General features: G+C 43.0%; 1 protein-coding gene across 1 annotated transcript; it reads left to right on the top strand.

Annotated features, from left to right (window-relative positions):
- The first annotated feature begins 4,348 nt into the window (after positions 1-4,348).
- GARIN3 (golgi associated RAB2B interactor family member 3) lies at positions 4,349-7,349 on the top strand. Its single transcript, XM_059173458.1, has 2 exons — positions 4,349-5,035; positions 6,051-7,349. The coding sequence occupies exons 1-2, from the start codon at positions 4,415-4,417 to the stop codon at positions 7,248-7,250; spliced, it is 1,821 nt and encodes a 606-aa protein (XP_059029441.1). The 5' UTR covers positions 4,349-4,414; the 3' UTR covers positions 7,251-7,349.
- The last annotated feature ends 7,594 nt before the right edge of the window (positions 7,350-14,943 follow it).

Genomic DNA, 14,943 nt, shown 5'->3' with positions numbered 1-14,943 from the left:
AGCTGGTTAAGCATCTGTCTTCTGCTCAGGTCTTGATCCTGGGGACATGGGATGAAGTCCCACATTGTCAGGCTCCCTGCCAGCAGGGAGCTTGCTCCTCCTTCTCCCTCTGCCCTTCCCCCCAGCTTGGGCTTTCTCTCTCCCCCTCTTGCTATCATCTCTCTCTCAAATAAATAAAATCTTTAAAAAATAAGAATAAAAATAATAAATAAATAAAATTACCCAAAACTTGTAAATAAAACATTTGAAAGGCAGGCAACATGTACTTTTGGTGCCATAGTAAAACATTCCTTAACATGCTAGCCCAAGGATTATTTAATTGTCTAAGAGAAGGAAGTAAAACCATGGAATTGTATCAGTAAGACTGAAGTATTGCTATCTATTATTTTTAGAAGCTTTTTTGAGATACATTTCACATACCATAAAATTCATCCATTGAAACTGTATAGTTCAGTGGTTTTTAGTGTATTCACACTTGGTAGCTATCATAATGTAATTTGAGAACATTTTTGGTCCCTAAGAATGCTATCAACTATTGATTCAAGTCTCAGAGTCTGTGAAGTTCTGTAATGACTTACAGATTTTTGTTTAGAAGAGATGCAAATGATTTCTGCCTTATAAAGAAAAGATAACCCCAAAGGTTAAGATTTTATTGTCTTGTAGAGATTTAACCAGTTCAGTAACTAACTTGGTTACATCCACCTGACATTCTTTCTCCGATGCCAATGGCTATTCCTCCGATTCTCTTTGGAACCAGCTTTCCCATCCTGCTGGTTCCCTCATTGGTAGATTAATTAAATCTTCGAGGTGTTTCTCTATATTTGTATGAAAGTCATGTTTAATAATTTTTGAGACTTACCTTTGATAACCTGAATGCTCTTAGCACAATAATGGGCAATGGAATGGCCAACTGGTAAACATATCCTGACTTATTGATCTCTATTTTTTTGATAGGAGATGTGTCAGACTTTTAAAGGTTGGGAAGAGAGAATAAATTTTTGAAAGGTCTTCAAGAGAAATCAGAAAACAAATTTTGAATGATATTTTATGTTTTGGTTCTCAAATTCTGAAATTTTGTGCTACAGAGAGTTACCTTTGAATGAAGCTATTTATTTCTTTCTATATCAAAGCCTGAATCAATGAATGGTCTAAGAATAGAGCTTTACTGACATAACATTTTTATAGCTCTGTAAGTCTTAGAATATTATCTATTTATGTAAAAGTAGTATATGCAACAAATCAAAATCTGAAAGGTATAAAAGAGAGTGCCCTGGAGAGCTAGGTCTCCATCCCACCATTTCCCCCAGCCAACAAGTTGCCCCAAGGTCGTTTTTGTTACCAGTTTCTTGTCTATCTTTGCACACATATGTACACACACACAAATGTCATTTGAAGATTTTTGATTCAAAAACATATGGCATACCATATATGCCATTTTGCAACTTGCTGTTTTTCAATCTACTAACATCGATTGAAAGTTGTTTGACACCAGGATACATAATAGTTGCCTCAATTAAAACATATCTAGCAACTGATCATTTTTTACTTCTTGCACTGCTACCACACTCGTCTTAGCCATCATCATCATCATCATCTCTTGCAGGAGCCACCCAGTCTCCACTTCTGTCCCCCTGCACCTCTGCAATCTCTCCTCAACATGATGGCAAGAATGATCTCTCTACAGCATCATCACCCCTTTAGAGCAAGGCCAAAGACCTCACAGTTCTACAAGGCCTGTACAACACCATCTGCTCCCCCACTGTCACCACAGTTGCTTCTTGGTCTCAACTCCAACCACTTTCTTTCATTCCACTCTTGTCACCATCATCACGGCCCCCTTGGTGTTCCACTAACACACCAGCAATGCTCCTACCTCAGAGTCTCGGCTCTTGCCATTCCTTCTGATTGAGAGGCTACACCCTCAGATGTCTGTACAGCTTCCTCCTTGACCTCCTTTAGGCCTTTGCTCAAATATTGTATCTCACTGAGCTTTTCTTGATCACCACCTCCTGCTCCCCCTTCCCCCTGAGCATGCTCCCATCCAGTGTTCCTACTTTTTCTTTCTTCACAGCACTTATCATCAGTGGGCCTGCCAACTATTTTACTCATGTATTATCTATATAAAAGCTCTGAGAGCCAGGGTGTTTGTCTGCTTTGTCCACTGCTGTACTCTTAGCACCTAGAACAGGGCCTGGCACAAAGTAGGCACTTAATAATATTCATTAAGTAGAGGTATCGATGCTGCACAATATTCATATATGTATGTTCTATTTATGTGACTGAGTCTGGTGTAGTTTAACCACTGCCACAAGTGGGGACTTCCATGTGCTTTTGATCTCTTGTGACTTTGAAGAAGTTGTTTAACTTCTTTTAGACTTGATTTGCTCCTTTATAAAACACGAATAGTAGTTGTACATATAATTCATAAATCAGTTGTGAGGATTAAATTTTTAAAGGAATGTGAAATGCCTAGTAACATGGCTGGCTTGTAAGTTCTTAAAAATGATTGTGTTTTCTCTCATTATCAGTCATTCATCAGAAATAAACTTATGGGACTATATGGTTGGCTATAATATAGAAAAAACCAACTTCTTATTTTTAAACCTGAGAGTGTTAACTTTTAGTGATTGTCTCCTTATTATAGAATATAAGCCTCTTTATTCTTTTTTTTTTTTTTTTTTGAGAAGTCACTTAACACCTTTAGGAAAAAAATGTTTAGCTCTTCAGAAGTAAAAACCTTTATCTTTGCAATTCCATTTTCTAGCTGGTCCCCAAATTCATACTTGCTCAATCAATTTTGTGGAATAAACAAATAGAAGAATAAATCTCGGTGACCAAAACAAGTTCCTATTTATTGGAAAGCGACAATGTACCAGGTACTGTGGTAGGCACCAGGGATATAAAAAAGAACATGTTTATAACCTGGGTGGCTCAGTTGGTTGTGAGTCCAACTCTTGATCTCAGCTCAGGTCTTGATCTTAAGGTTGTGAGTTTAGGCCCCGTACTGGGCTCCTGCTGGGCAAGGAGCCTTCTTAAAATAAATAAGTAAAGTTTTTAAAAAGAACATTTTGTTGTTGAGATTTATTTCAAAACCTCCACCTGGTAATTTCTTTTAAGGTTTTATTTATTTATTTATTTATTTATTTATATTAACATATAATGTATTATCAGCCCCAGGGGTACAGGCCTGTGAATCGCCAGGTTTACACACTTCACAGCACTCACCATAGCACATACCCACCACCTGGTAATTGTTGAGCTGGAGGGGGGCACATTTTATTTTAGAAGTAGTCTTCTAACTGGGGGAGGGATATTCGGATTCATCACCTGTGTAAAGTAAAAAAACCAAAAAACAAACAAACAAAACAAAAAACAACGCCAGAAAGATGTCTTTGCCATAATTTTTCTGAAGAGCTTTTCAAAGAAGTGAACCATCAGTGGTTTATCAGGTAGACATCAAGAGTGAAGCAGCAGGCGTACCAGTGCGGGAAATCCTATGGTGATTCAAGACTTGTATGAATTCCTGTGATTCCCAGTAAGTCCCCACGCATATTGCTAACTGCAAACGATTCCATATTTGGTGCAGAATGAGAGTCTAATGGTGAGCCATGAACGTTGAGGCAGAGAAAAGTCCTGATCTGAATCAGAAGACCTGGGATGGAATCCAGGTCTGAGTTCTGACGCTGACCAAGATAATTCTGAGACTTAGTTCATCATCATAAAATTACGGTTTTAAGATTTCATCTCCTTCATACTAGAAAATGGGTGAGAGAAGCCTCCCTACCCTGGAAACCACTGTACAAATGGAGCTCTGGTTCTAACAGGTAGCAAAAACCCCTTGGGGCTATTTACTCAGCAACTCCTTCTGAGAGCCTTTGAGCACGTGCTCTATGCCAGGGCAAAGAGAAAAGCAGTCCCAACAGGATCCCTGCCCTTAGCAAGCCCACAGTTCGCTTCCAGGATTGGATCCCTAGGACATAAGGTAGCAGATGCAAAAATACACTTGCAGGAAGATGATCATTATAGGGATCTCTATAACAACGACAAAACTGAAAGCAACCCAGATATTTACAAAAGCAGATGGTTTCATACATATGCATCCTAACATCTTGATTGAAAGAATATACAGCCTCCCTACACCTCCACCCTGTGGGAGTCAGTCTTTCCCCCCGGAGTGGGGGAGGGGAGGTGGCCGTTAGCTTGGGGAGAGACTGGTGACCCTGCTGCCCCCAGGGGGTGGCTGCTTGGAGGCTGGGACAAAGGGGTGTGTGATGGGGACAGGTCACAAAGGACTGTGGAGGATAAATGAGGTGGTGAGAGGAGATTTAGGCAGAGCCCTGCAGGGAGATGGGCAGTTGCCTTCACTCCCTCTCTCTCTCAAGGACTCGATTTGTGGCTGGTGGAGCTGTCTCAAATGAAGAGAACAATGAGCAGCGAATGTTTGTTACCTTACTACACGGCCCACAGCTACCGTTCAATGGGCGTGTTCAATACCTCCATGGGGGACCTGCAGCGACAGCTGTACAAGGGAGGAGAGTATGACATTTTCAAATATGCTCCAATGTTTGAAAGTGACTTTATTCAGATCAGCAAAAAAGGAGAGGTGATAGACGTGCACAACCGTGTCCGAATGGTGACCGTGGGCATCGCGTCCACCAGCCCCATCCTCCCGCTACCTGATGTCATGCTGCTGGCTCGACCAACAAAAATCTGTGAAGAGCATGTCAGACACGCCCAGACCACCAAGGGGAGAGGTCGCAAGCCCACGAAGACCCTAGAGCTCACCAGGCTGCTTCCCCTCAAGTTTGTCAAGATCTCCATTCACGATCGGGAGAAACAGCAGCTGCGCTTGAAGCTTGCCACCGGCCGCACTTTCTACCTGCAGCTGTGTCCCTCTTCAGATGCACGAGAAGACCTCTTTTGCTACTGGGAAAAACTTGTCTATCTCCTGAGACCACCAGTGGATAGCTGCAGCAGTACCCCGACCCTGCACACAGCGGAAGCAGTTCCCCTAGAGGATGACAAGGGCCTAATGGTAAGCATCAACAGAGACTCAAGAGAATGGGGCAGGGTATTTTGGGAGCACAGCTCAAAGTTGGTCTACAGAAGCTCAGATGCTCTCTGAGGCTCACCTGGAAAATGCACTCCACTTGAGTAGTCTCAGGGCCAAATGAGCCCCCACTAGGGCATTTAACATCTCAGGGAGTTTCCGAGTGCTTCTCCCACTTGTTCCACAAGGCTGAATTTCAGAGAGACGTCACAGACCAGCTGTTTTGGTCTCATACCCATGGTTGTAACCCCTACCCTCCAAATGGGCATCCTGCTGGCCCAGTCTCTTCTCCAATGCTTACTCCAACCCAGTTAGTCTCAGCAGCTGTGGAACATTGTTAGCAATTAGGAAGCCGTTCCCTCACTCTCTATCCCTATGACTACCGTGTGCTGATTAAAATCAGGACCACCCACGTGTGTGTGCACACGCACGATTTTCGCAGCCACCCAAATGCAAATTGTGTGGATCCCTTGACCCAGCATTCCTACTTCTAGGAATCTGTTCAGCAGAGACGCAAACATGTGTATAAAAGACAAATATAGGGGCGCCTGGGTGGCTCAGTGGGTTAAGCCTCTGCCTTCAGCTCGGGTCCTGATCCCGGGGTCCTGGGATCCAGCCCCGCATCCGGCTCTCTGCTCAGTGGGGAGCCTGCTTCCCTCCCTCTCTCTGCCTGCCTCTCTGCCTACTTGTGATCTCTGTCTGTCAAATAAATAAATAAAATTTAAAAAAAAAAGACAAGTATATGAGGATGGGGAGTTATATCAGTGCTTTTCCTGGTGCTGGGATTGTTAAGGAAAAAGCAAGTGACCATTTGATAGGGGTGCTGTAGATGAGATCTTGAGATGCCTCAAGTGGCAGCATAGATTCAATCATTTGGAAGGTCCTGCCGCTTAGAAGCCCTTGAGTAGCTCAGCTCCAGGTCCACGCTGAGAAAGGAGCAGACAGTTCTAGGCTCAGTTTATCATCTCTCTCTTACCTGTTTCTTCTCCCCTTGGCACAGACCACAGAGCTCCATAGAGAAGGGGATCGGGATGAGTTCAGGCTTCACAAGCCTCCTCGCGAGGTGTCCAGAGCCACCTCTTCGGGGTACGCTGGGGGAGAAGGACTCCATCACGCGCACAGCCGAATGCCGGGCTCCCCTGCAGTGGCGAGGGCTGCCGGGACCGCCGAAGGTGCAGCCGCCAGGGCAGTCGGGAGCATGGCGGGGGCGGCCACGAGCACTATCTCAGGCTTGGCCATGGCTGGGGCAAAAACAAGCTCTTCGTCAGGTGCGCTGAGCTTAGCAGCCACCAAGACTTCGAGCACAGGCCAGGTAAGCACGGCCCTGTCTGGAGCCACCAGCAGAAGTCCGGGAGAAAGTGGATCCAACAAGGCCATTGCAGGGGCTCTCAGTATATCCTCAGAGAGTACGAACGTGGCATTGGGGGCTGCAAGCACGTCCTCGGCAGATGCCTCGGTCCCAACGACGGGGACTGCCAGCCTCTCCCCAGGGAGCAGCCTGAACGTGGTGTTCGCAGGCGCATTGACGACCGGCGCACCTGCTGCAGAGAAAGCCGCCGCCTGCTCAGCGGTAGGACCCCTCGTCTCCACCTTGCAGAGTGAAGGCTACATGAGTGAGAGGGATGGAAGCCAGAAGGTCTCCCTGCCCCGTGCTGAAACCCGGAAGGAAAAAAAAGAAAGAAGAGAAAAGAAGGACAGGACATCCGGGAGGAAAAGTTCCCGTCACCACAGGACCAGGGAAAGTCACCACAGGACAGGAGGGGACAAGTCCACCCGGAAATCATCCTCCCACCGGTCCTTATCCGGCGACGACAAAAGAGAGGACAAAAAGGAAAAAGGGAAGACCCATGGAAGAAGCAAAGGACACAGCTCTCACAAGGGTGGCGGCCACAGCGCCGGGGCAAAGGAGTCGAGGACAGCTCACAAATTGGGGAAGATCAAATCCATAACCAGTTCAGGCGCAGTGAGTAAGAAATCCAGTAAAATCGGCTCTTTCCTCAAGAACTTGAAAGTCATTCCTGGCTCAAAAACTGTGGTCAGGTCACATGATAGAGGGCTAGACTTCGTGGCTAAGACAGTAGAGAAGCGCAACATAGAAGCCAAGTTAGAGAAGGCCCCGGGCAGCAAAGATCTGGAGATCTCTGGTACCATGACATCTGAGACAATGGAGACCATAGTCATTGAAGCTAAATCCGTTTAAATAGGAGCCCGGGCAGGAAGCTCACAGTGGAGATCCAGCCTCAGGGAAGTATCCCTAGAGATACTTTTTGCTTTCTCTAATAAAGGAAATCATGCAACCCCAAAAGAAATGCTGTCTCGTTTGAATAGTCTATATCTCCTAGCCTGCTAGTGACCTCACAGTGGCTCCTGTGATGTGACCCAGGCTGCAGCCTGAGACCCCAGCCTCCAGTCAGACAGAACCTCACCTTCCACCCATGACTGGCAGATCCAGTATGAGTGCCATGCTGTGCGTCCATTCCTCTCTGCCTTTGTTTTCCCCAAGACCATGTCTACAAGTCGCACACTATAGCCTGGAAAGCACCACCAGTGCCATGTTCCCATGTTCTTCTTTCTCTTCCCCAAAAGTCCCTGAAACATGGACTTTCAGTCCAGTCCACAGACTAAAGACAGGACTCGTGTCTCCTTGGAATAATCAGGAGGCAAAGGGGATCTAGCCACATTTGTAGATGATCAGAATGAGGAGTTTACCATCTAGATCAGGAATTGGCAGCCAGAGAGCCAAATCTTGCCAACTGCGTGGTTTTGTAAACAGTCTTTTTTTTTTTTTTTTTAATTTTTTATTTTTTATAAACATATATTTTTATCCCCAGGGGTACAGGTCTGTGGTAAACAGTCTTATGGCAACACAGCCACAGGTGTTCATCTATATATTGTCTATGGCTACTCTCTCATTAAAGTGGCAGATTTGAATAGTTAACAATAGATTACCTTTAGACCTGCAAGGTCTAGAGTATTTACTATCCGGCACTTTACAGAAAAGTTTTGCCTACTCTGGATCCAATATTAATGGCTCTTCCTCCCAGCTTTAGACTTTGGAGAAACTCTCAAATGTGCTTACCAGTAGACAACTAGGAGAATGCTTACAGTAAAACAATTTGTAATAGCTAAACTCTGGAAAGAGCACAAATGTTTAGCAAACAGGAGGACTGATAAATTGTGGCATATGACTACAGTGCATATTAGATAACAGTGAAAAGGAATAGCAGCTCTTCATGTTAGCTTGGATGACTCTCACATAATATTGAATATTTTGAATATTTTGAATATTTTGAATATTCAAAAACAAGGTCAAACAACATGTTTGGGGGGTACATACTTACTAAAAGTGTAGAGAAAAACGAGAAAACAGCAACACAACATTCAGTATAGCGGATATCTATAGTGTGGAAAGCCAAGAGGGATGATCTGGAAGGTACAAAGAACTTCAAAAAATGGGGATTGTTCCATGAAGGGAAGGACTGTATCCATGCTAATTTATTAAGGAATCTTTGTTTTAAATTTTAACATCCCTAAAATGAGGATGGATTTTAAATTGTCAGTCTGGTGACAGTCACTTAGAAATACCTTGACAAGTTTCACTTACATTTTCCTATTAATATATGCACAAGAGAGGTAGATATTAAAAGATCTTCATTTGAAAGATCTCTCCCAGTCAGTATAAAATAAAAATCTAAGTGGTAGGGACACCTGGGTGGCTCAGTCATTCAGCGTCTGCCTTTGGTTCAGGTCAAGATCCCAGGATCCTGGGATCAAGTCCCAAGTCAGGCTCCCTGCTCAGCAGGAAGCCTGCTTCTCCCTCTGCCTGCTCTGCCTGCTGCTCGCCTTGCTTGTGCTCTATCTCTGACAAATAAATAAATAAAATCTTTTTAAAAAAACCCTAAGTGATATAGATACTCAGAAATCAGGAACATAGAAAAGGTATGGATATATTGTTTAAAAATAATAGAATAATCAAAAGTGCTGTTTACAAATGAACTATTACATATGCATGTGGAAAATAATTCCAAAGATAAAAAGTCATACTATGTTCAGAATGAGATGATAAATTTTATAAATTTTAAAAATGCCTATTGTAGAAAAGAAATAGGGTGCTGTTAAGCATCTCCCTTCAATTCAAGTCATGATCCCAGGGTTCGGAGTCCCTCATCAGGCCCCCTGCTCAGTGGGGAGTCTGCATCTCCCTCTGCCTCTACCTCTGCCTCCCATTCCCCCTGCTTGTGCTCTTTCTCTCTCTCTCTATCAAATAAATTTAAAAAAATTTTAAAAAAAGAAATAATATTGTCTTTTCAATTAAAAAAATGTTGTAAATAAGTTTTACAAGTCTATGAAAATCATTGAACTGTTAACAGATGATAAAGGTTGGTTTTGAGAGAAATGATTCTAAGAACCGGTGTATTTGTATGAGCCTGGAGGTCATCCTCGAGCCTTGCAATTCTTTCCTCATTCTCTCTGACAATAAAGTCTGCTAGGATGGAAGTTGGGTTTCCAGTAAAACCTGGGGACTTCCTCTGTAGAGCACATTTGTGTGGCAGAGGTGGGGGAGGTGAGAAATGAGGCACTCTCTGGAAGAAGTGGTAACTTGGGAGTATCAGGGGGAAGTCCTTCTTAGTTGCTCCGGTGGGTGGCTGGAAAATCCCACCTTGTGATTTCCGATATACAAAGATCAATAGATGCTGGGGATTATAGTGTCCTTGGACAAGTAGAAGGAGATAAAGATAAAGACCTGACAGGGGCTTTGGAGAAGTCTTCTGGGAATGTGAGAGGTTATGGGGTACAGGGGAGAAAGAAAGGGTACTCATTTCAAAGCCTATGACTCAGAGTCCCAAATTTATGCTATGCCAGAGATTGAATTATTGAAGATACAGATGCCTTAACTGCATGATTATATAGACCATGGCTTTGTCTTTTGTCCTTCTCTTAGTCTTGTTCTGTGCATTCCTACTTCCATTTCTCAAAGGCCTTCTTTAATACAAATCTTGTTTGTTCACCATGCATGGTGTTATCTAAGCAGACCTATGATTTACACAAATGCCACCAAAGTAAAATGGAGGTGGGAACTTGCACACTACAATGTGCTCTGCCAGGCACTTTCTCTGCATTTCCTTTTCTATCTTGACAGTCATCGAGAGACTCATGCATAAATACGTAGGTATTTCAAAGCAACGACCTCTTCCTCCTGTGGGAGATATCAATTGAGGCATCAAGTCAATATACCCTATCAGATAAAGTCAATATTTTTGACAGCAATATTCATCACCATGGTAGCAATTCTGCTGCTGTAAGTGCAACGAAGGAGTGGATGGTTGATTACTAACCAGGATCCCAAACAAAAAGGGATCTTTGGCCAGTAGCAAAATAAGGTCATTCACGGTGTTGCTGAGATCGAATGGAGTCCTTCAGACGCAGGATGTGCTCTGGTGAGAAGAAGCAAGGTGCCTCAAAATATTGAGGAATGTGTCAAGACTGATGTGAAAGTGATGGGAAACAATGCAACAGGGACAGGCGACACAAGGCTTTGAGGTCATCTAAAGGACTTTAACTTCTGAACTTAGAGTAATGGAAGTCACTGAAATGTTATATTTATTTATCTTTAAAGATCAATTAATTTTTGTTTGTTTGTTTCTTGTTTGAGAGAGTGTGCACCCACACCTGTACAAGTCGGGGGAAAGACAAAGGGAGAAAATATTTGAGCTGATTCTGTGCTGACCCTGGAGCCCGATTCAGGGCTGGATTCCACGACCCATGAGATCATGACCTGAGCCAAAACCAAGAATCAGACACTTCACCGACTGAGCCACAAGTGCCCCTGAAATGTTTCAAATAAAGGGGTAGCTTGATCAAATTTGCACTTTGTAAAGGGCACTGTGGTTGCTGTGAAGAGAAATATTTGGGGAAGAGTTTGTTGATATGAGACCTTATGTCATTTCCTGTCTTTTGCCACAGGACCCATAAAATGAAGAGATTGGAGGGGATGTTTTAAAAGATACATTTCCATTTGAAATAGCCATGTGGGGTAGTCATTTCTTCAAGGAAGGACTTGAAGCCACAGCTGGGAGTGCTGCCCGTGGACAGCCTTCAGCTGGCAGTAAGTCTGGAAATTGCTTCTGCTTCAGAGAACTCCCTCACCCAAGGTAACACTTCGCAGAGCACACAATAAGAATGGATTGATGTGGAGTGCGAAGATATGACCACCTTATTCCAACAGACCAACTCTCAAGGGCTGTTCTAGTTCAAGAGCTCCCCCTGGAGCCTGCATCACAGCTTGGCTTTGCCCTGAGGGCACTCCTGCTTGCGTCCTTCTCTTACACAGGTGCTGCTGTTGGGGGGCGCTCCTTAACATCCCTCTCACAAACACCATCTCCAAATCTGCTTCTTGGAGAACACAACTGGTGATGTTGTGTCAGTGTAATGTCCTGTGATCACATTCCCTGATTCCACAAACCTTGTGAAAATAGTTGGTGATAGCCGATAAGGGTATGTTACATTCTCTACACAGCTTTGAGTTTAAATCATTTAAAAATGAAATACCTTTCTTTATTGAAAAATTGTATCTACTTTATAAATTTTAGAACATGTAGATATGAAAATGAAAGAAACTGATTGCCTTGATAATTCATTGCTTGCCCCAAAATGGACCAGTTAGACTTATGCTTCCAAAAAGATAGAGTAGACGTATTTTTCTCTATTCCTCTCATTGTTAATATGACTAAAGATGTATCAGAAGATTCTGAAAGATGGAGAGAAGAAGACAGATCAGCCAGCAATTGTAGGAAATGAGGAACAACATGGTGATGAGTTCCTTGGATTTTCTTTTTGCCTTATACATTCCTGACTTGGAGCTGCAGAAGAAGCTGGCAATCCTGAAAAAAAGAAAAAGTCCCAACAAAAGCTTTATCTCTCTAGCCAAGAGGCCAGAAAAGGAGCAGGCAAGAAAGACATAAAGCTTTCAGAAGATGAAGGAGGAGGCGGCAGCGGCTTTTAGACAAGAACTAGCCCAGCTAAACACCACAGAAAAAACCATGCTCCCCAACTCCCACAGCACACTACATATTACACTACCCATGCAAGCAAGGGTCAAGTGGGGAGTCTAGACTAATAAGGCATCCCATACGCCCAATTGGGTGGTGTCAGAGAATGGCAAGTAAGGAACTAGGGCTTTTATTCAGCCAGCTGGTAACGAAGCTCCTCCTCATGTATCCCCATGTAACTGGAGACCACGGTGGGAGCTGGATATCTCACCAGGCCAGATATCTCACCTCCAAAGTCTGCTAGGTGAATTGAGGCCAAGTGGGATATCTGGACTTCTACACTAGTAACAACATGGTGTCCTTCTCCCATTCCCATTTCCTTGCTGGAGTAGTGTCAGAAGAAGCTTATTCAAAGAAGTTTAAATAAGACATAGAGTCTGCTAACATAACACAAAAATGAGTTTTAAACAGTGCAATAGGCAGAAAATAAAAGGCATATGGATTGGGAAGAAAAAAAAACCTGCCCTCGTTTGCAGAATTTATAACTACGTATGTTGAAAATCCCAAGCAATCTACAAAAAAGTTCTAAAAAGTAGGTGATAAAAAAGAAATAAAAATAATAATAAAAAATAAAAAGTGAGACCAAGTTTGCAGAATGCAAAACCAATTATATTTCTCACCAAAGAAGATTCACACATGGCAAATAAACATAAAAAAAAAAAAAGCTCCACAACATATGTCATCAGGGAAGTGCAGAATAAAATAACGTGACACCACAATATACCTATTAAAATGACCAAAATTCAAAACACTGACAACACCTAGTGCTGGTGCGGATGTGGAGAAACAGGAATTTACTCATTGCTTGTGGGAATGTACAATGGAACAGCCACTTTGGAAGACAGTGGTGGTTATTTTACAAAACTAAACACACTCTTATCATATGATCCAGCAGTTGGGCTCCTTGGTACTTACCCAAAGGTGTTGACAACTCCACACAAACCTGCACATGGATAGCAGCTTTATTCATAAGGGTCTAAACTTCAAAGCAACCAAGATGTTCTTCAGTAGGTAAGTGTTATGATAAATAAACTGGTACATCCAAACAATGGAATGTTATTTGGCAGTAGAAGGAAATGAGCTATCAAACTATGAAAAGACAAGGAAATTGAAATGCATATTACTAAGTGAAAGAAGCCAATCTAAAAAGTCTACATACTGCATGCACCCTGGAAAGGGCAAAACTATGCAGACAGTAAGAAGATTAGTGGATGTCAGTGTTCAGAGGAAGGGAGAGATAAACAGGTTAAGTCCGGGAATTTTTAGGGCAGTAGAACTTATATATGATACTCTAATGGTGGATCCATATCATTACATATTTGTCAAGACCCATAGATGTTTAGCACCAAGAATGAACCACAATGTAAGCTATGGACATTGTGTAATAACGATGTATCAATGTTGATTCATCAACTGTAACAGATGCACCAGCCTGGTGGGGAATGTCCATGATGGGGAAGGCTATGAGTAGTTGGGGGAAGGGGATGTACAGGAGTTCTACACTTTCCACTCAATTTTGCTATGAGCCCCAAACTGTAAAACTTTGAAACTGAAAGCTCTAAAAAATAGAGTCTATATAAAAGTTGTGCTTACAGAGCTTTTCTGTTATGGAATTATGGAACTTTCTCCTGAACGCTGGGAGGAAAAGCTTTTTCTCCCCCACTGGATGTGACTTTTCACATGAGCTTTGAAATGTGTGAGATTGCTATCTCCAAGGTGTATATATTCAATGATACATACAAAGAGGGATACCAATAGAAATAATCGATGTCAAATCTTTTTTTTAAAGATTTTATTTATTTATTTGACAAGCAGAGATCACAAGTAGGCAGAGAGGTAGGCAGAGAGAGAGAGGGGGAAGCAGGCTCCCTGCTGAGCAGAAAGCCCAATGCGGGGCTCGATCCCAGGACGCTGGGATCACGACCCGAGCCAAAGGCAGAGGCTTTAACCCACTGAGCTACCCAGGTGCCCCTTGATGTCAAATCTTTTTAAAAACTTAGAAACCATGTGATTCAGTGATTTCTAAACTTTTGGTTCAGTTTGACGTTTAAAAATTTTTTACATGAGGGGCGCCTGGGTGGCTCAGTGGGTTAAGCCTTGGCCTTCGGCTCAGGTCATGATCTCAGGGTCCTGGGATCAAGCCCTGCATGGGGCTTTCTGCTTAGCAGGGAGCCTGCTTCCCCCCTCTCTCTCTGCCTGCCTCTCTGCCTACTTGTGATCTCTCTCTCTCTCTGTAAAATAAATGAATAAAATATTTAAAAAATATTTTTATGTGAAATCTTCAATGGAATCTAGAAAATAAAGAGATGAAGGTATAGGTGTTCTGGCTGAAGGTAGGCATAGAGTGATCAGGCTAAAGATCTACCAGTTAGGCTATCCTTTGCCTCAGTAGATACCTGGCAGGCTTTTCCATGACTTAGAGGCTACTGACTCTGCCTAAGATTCTCATTCTGCTGAGAAGAGATTATTGGCTTGCCTGAGGTTATCTACCAGACTGGTTGAACTCTGGTCCTTTTGACTCTTAGACCAGAGCTTTCTTCACCCTGCTCAACTCCAATTAAATTGGAGGGTTCCTCAGCCCAGGTTAACATGTGCTAAAGAACAGATTGGGACTCAGGTGTCAGAGCTGGAGAAAAATGATAAAGGGACAAAGGAAAATAGATTCAGAAGGAAGATAGCCAAATCCTGTATAAACCACAACGGCTAGAGTCAGTGTATATATAGGGTAAAAGAGAAGATGGGAGTCCAAATTCATAAAAGCTCTCTCTCCATCCTTTGGAGGCCCAAAGTTCTAAGAGAAGTCCATTTTGGACCTGAAATAGGTGGAAACAAGTGGACAAAGAC

Source organism: Mustela lutreola, chromosome 5, assembly GCF_030435805.1.
Source record: "Mustela lutreola isolate mMusLut2 chromosome 5, mMusLut2.pri, whole genome shotgun sequence".
Taxonomy (NCBI): Eukaryota; Metazoa; Chordata; class Mammalia; order Carnivora; family Mustelidae; genus Mustela; species Mustela lutreola.
This window is presented reverse-complemented; position numbering and strand designations above follow the sequence as displayed.

Excerpts from the sequence above, each read along its gene's own strand:
- GARIN3 (XM_059173458.1), top strand. The coding sequence starts at position 4,415 with ATGAAGAGAACAATGAGCAGCGAATGTTTGTTACCTTACTACACGGCC. Across the intron at positions 5,036-6,050 it reads AGGATGACAAGGGCCTAATG|ACCACAGAGCTCCATAGAGA; the intron begins GTAAGCATCAAC and ends CCCTTGGCACAG.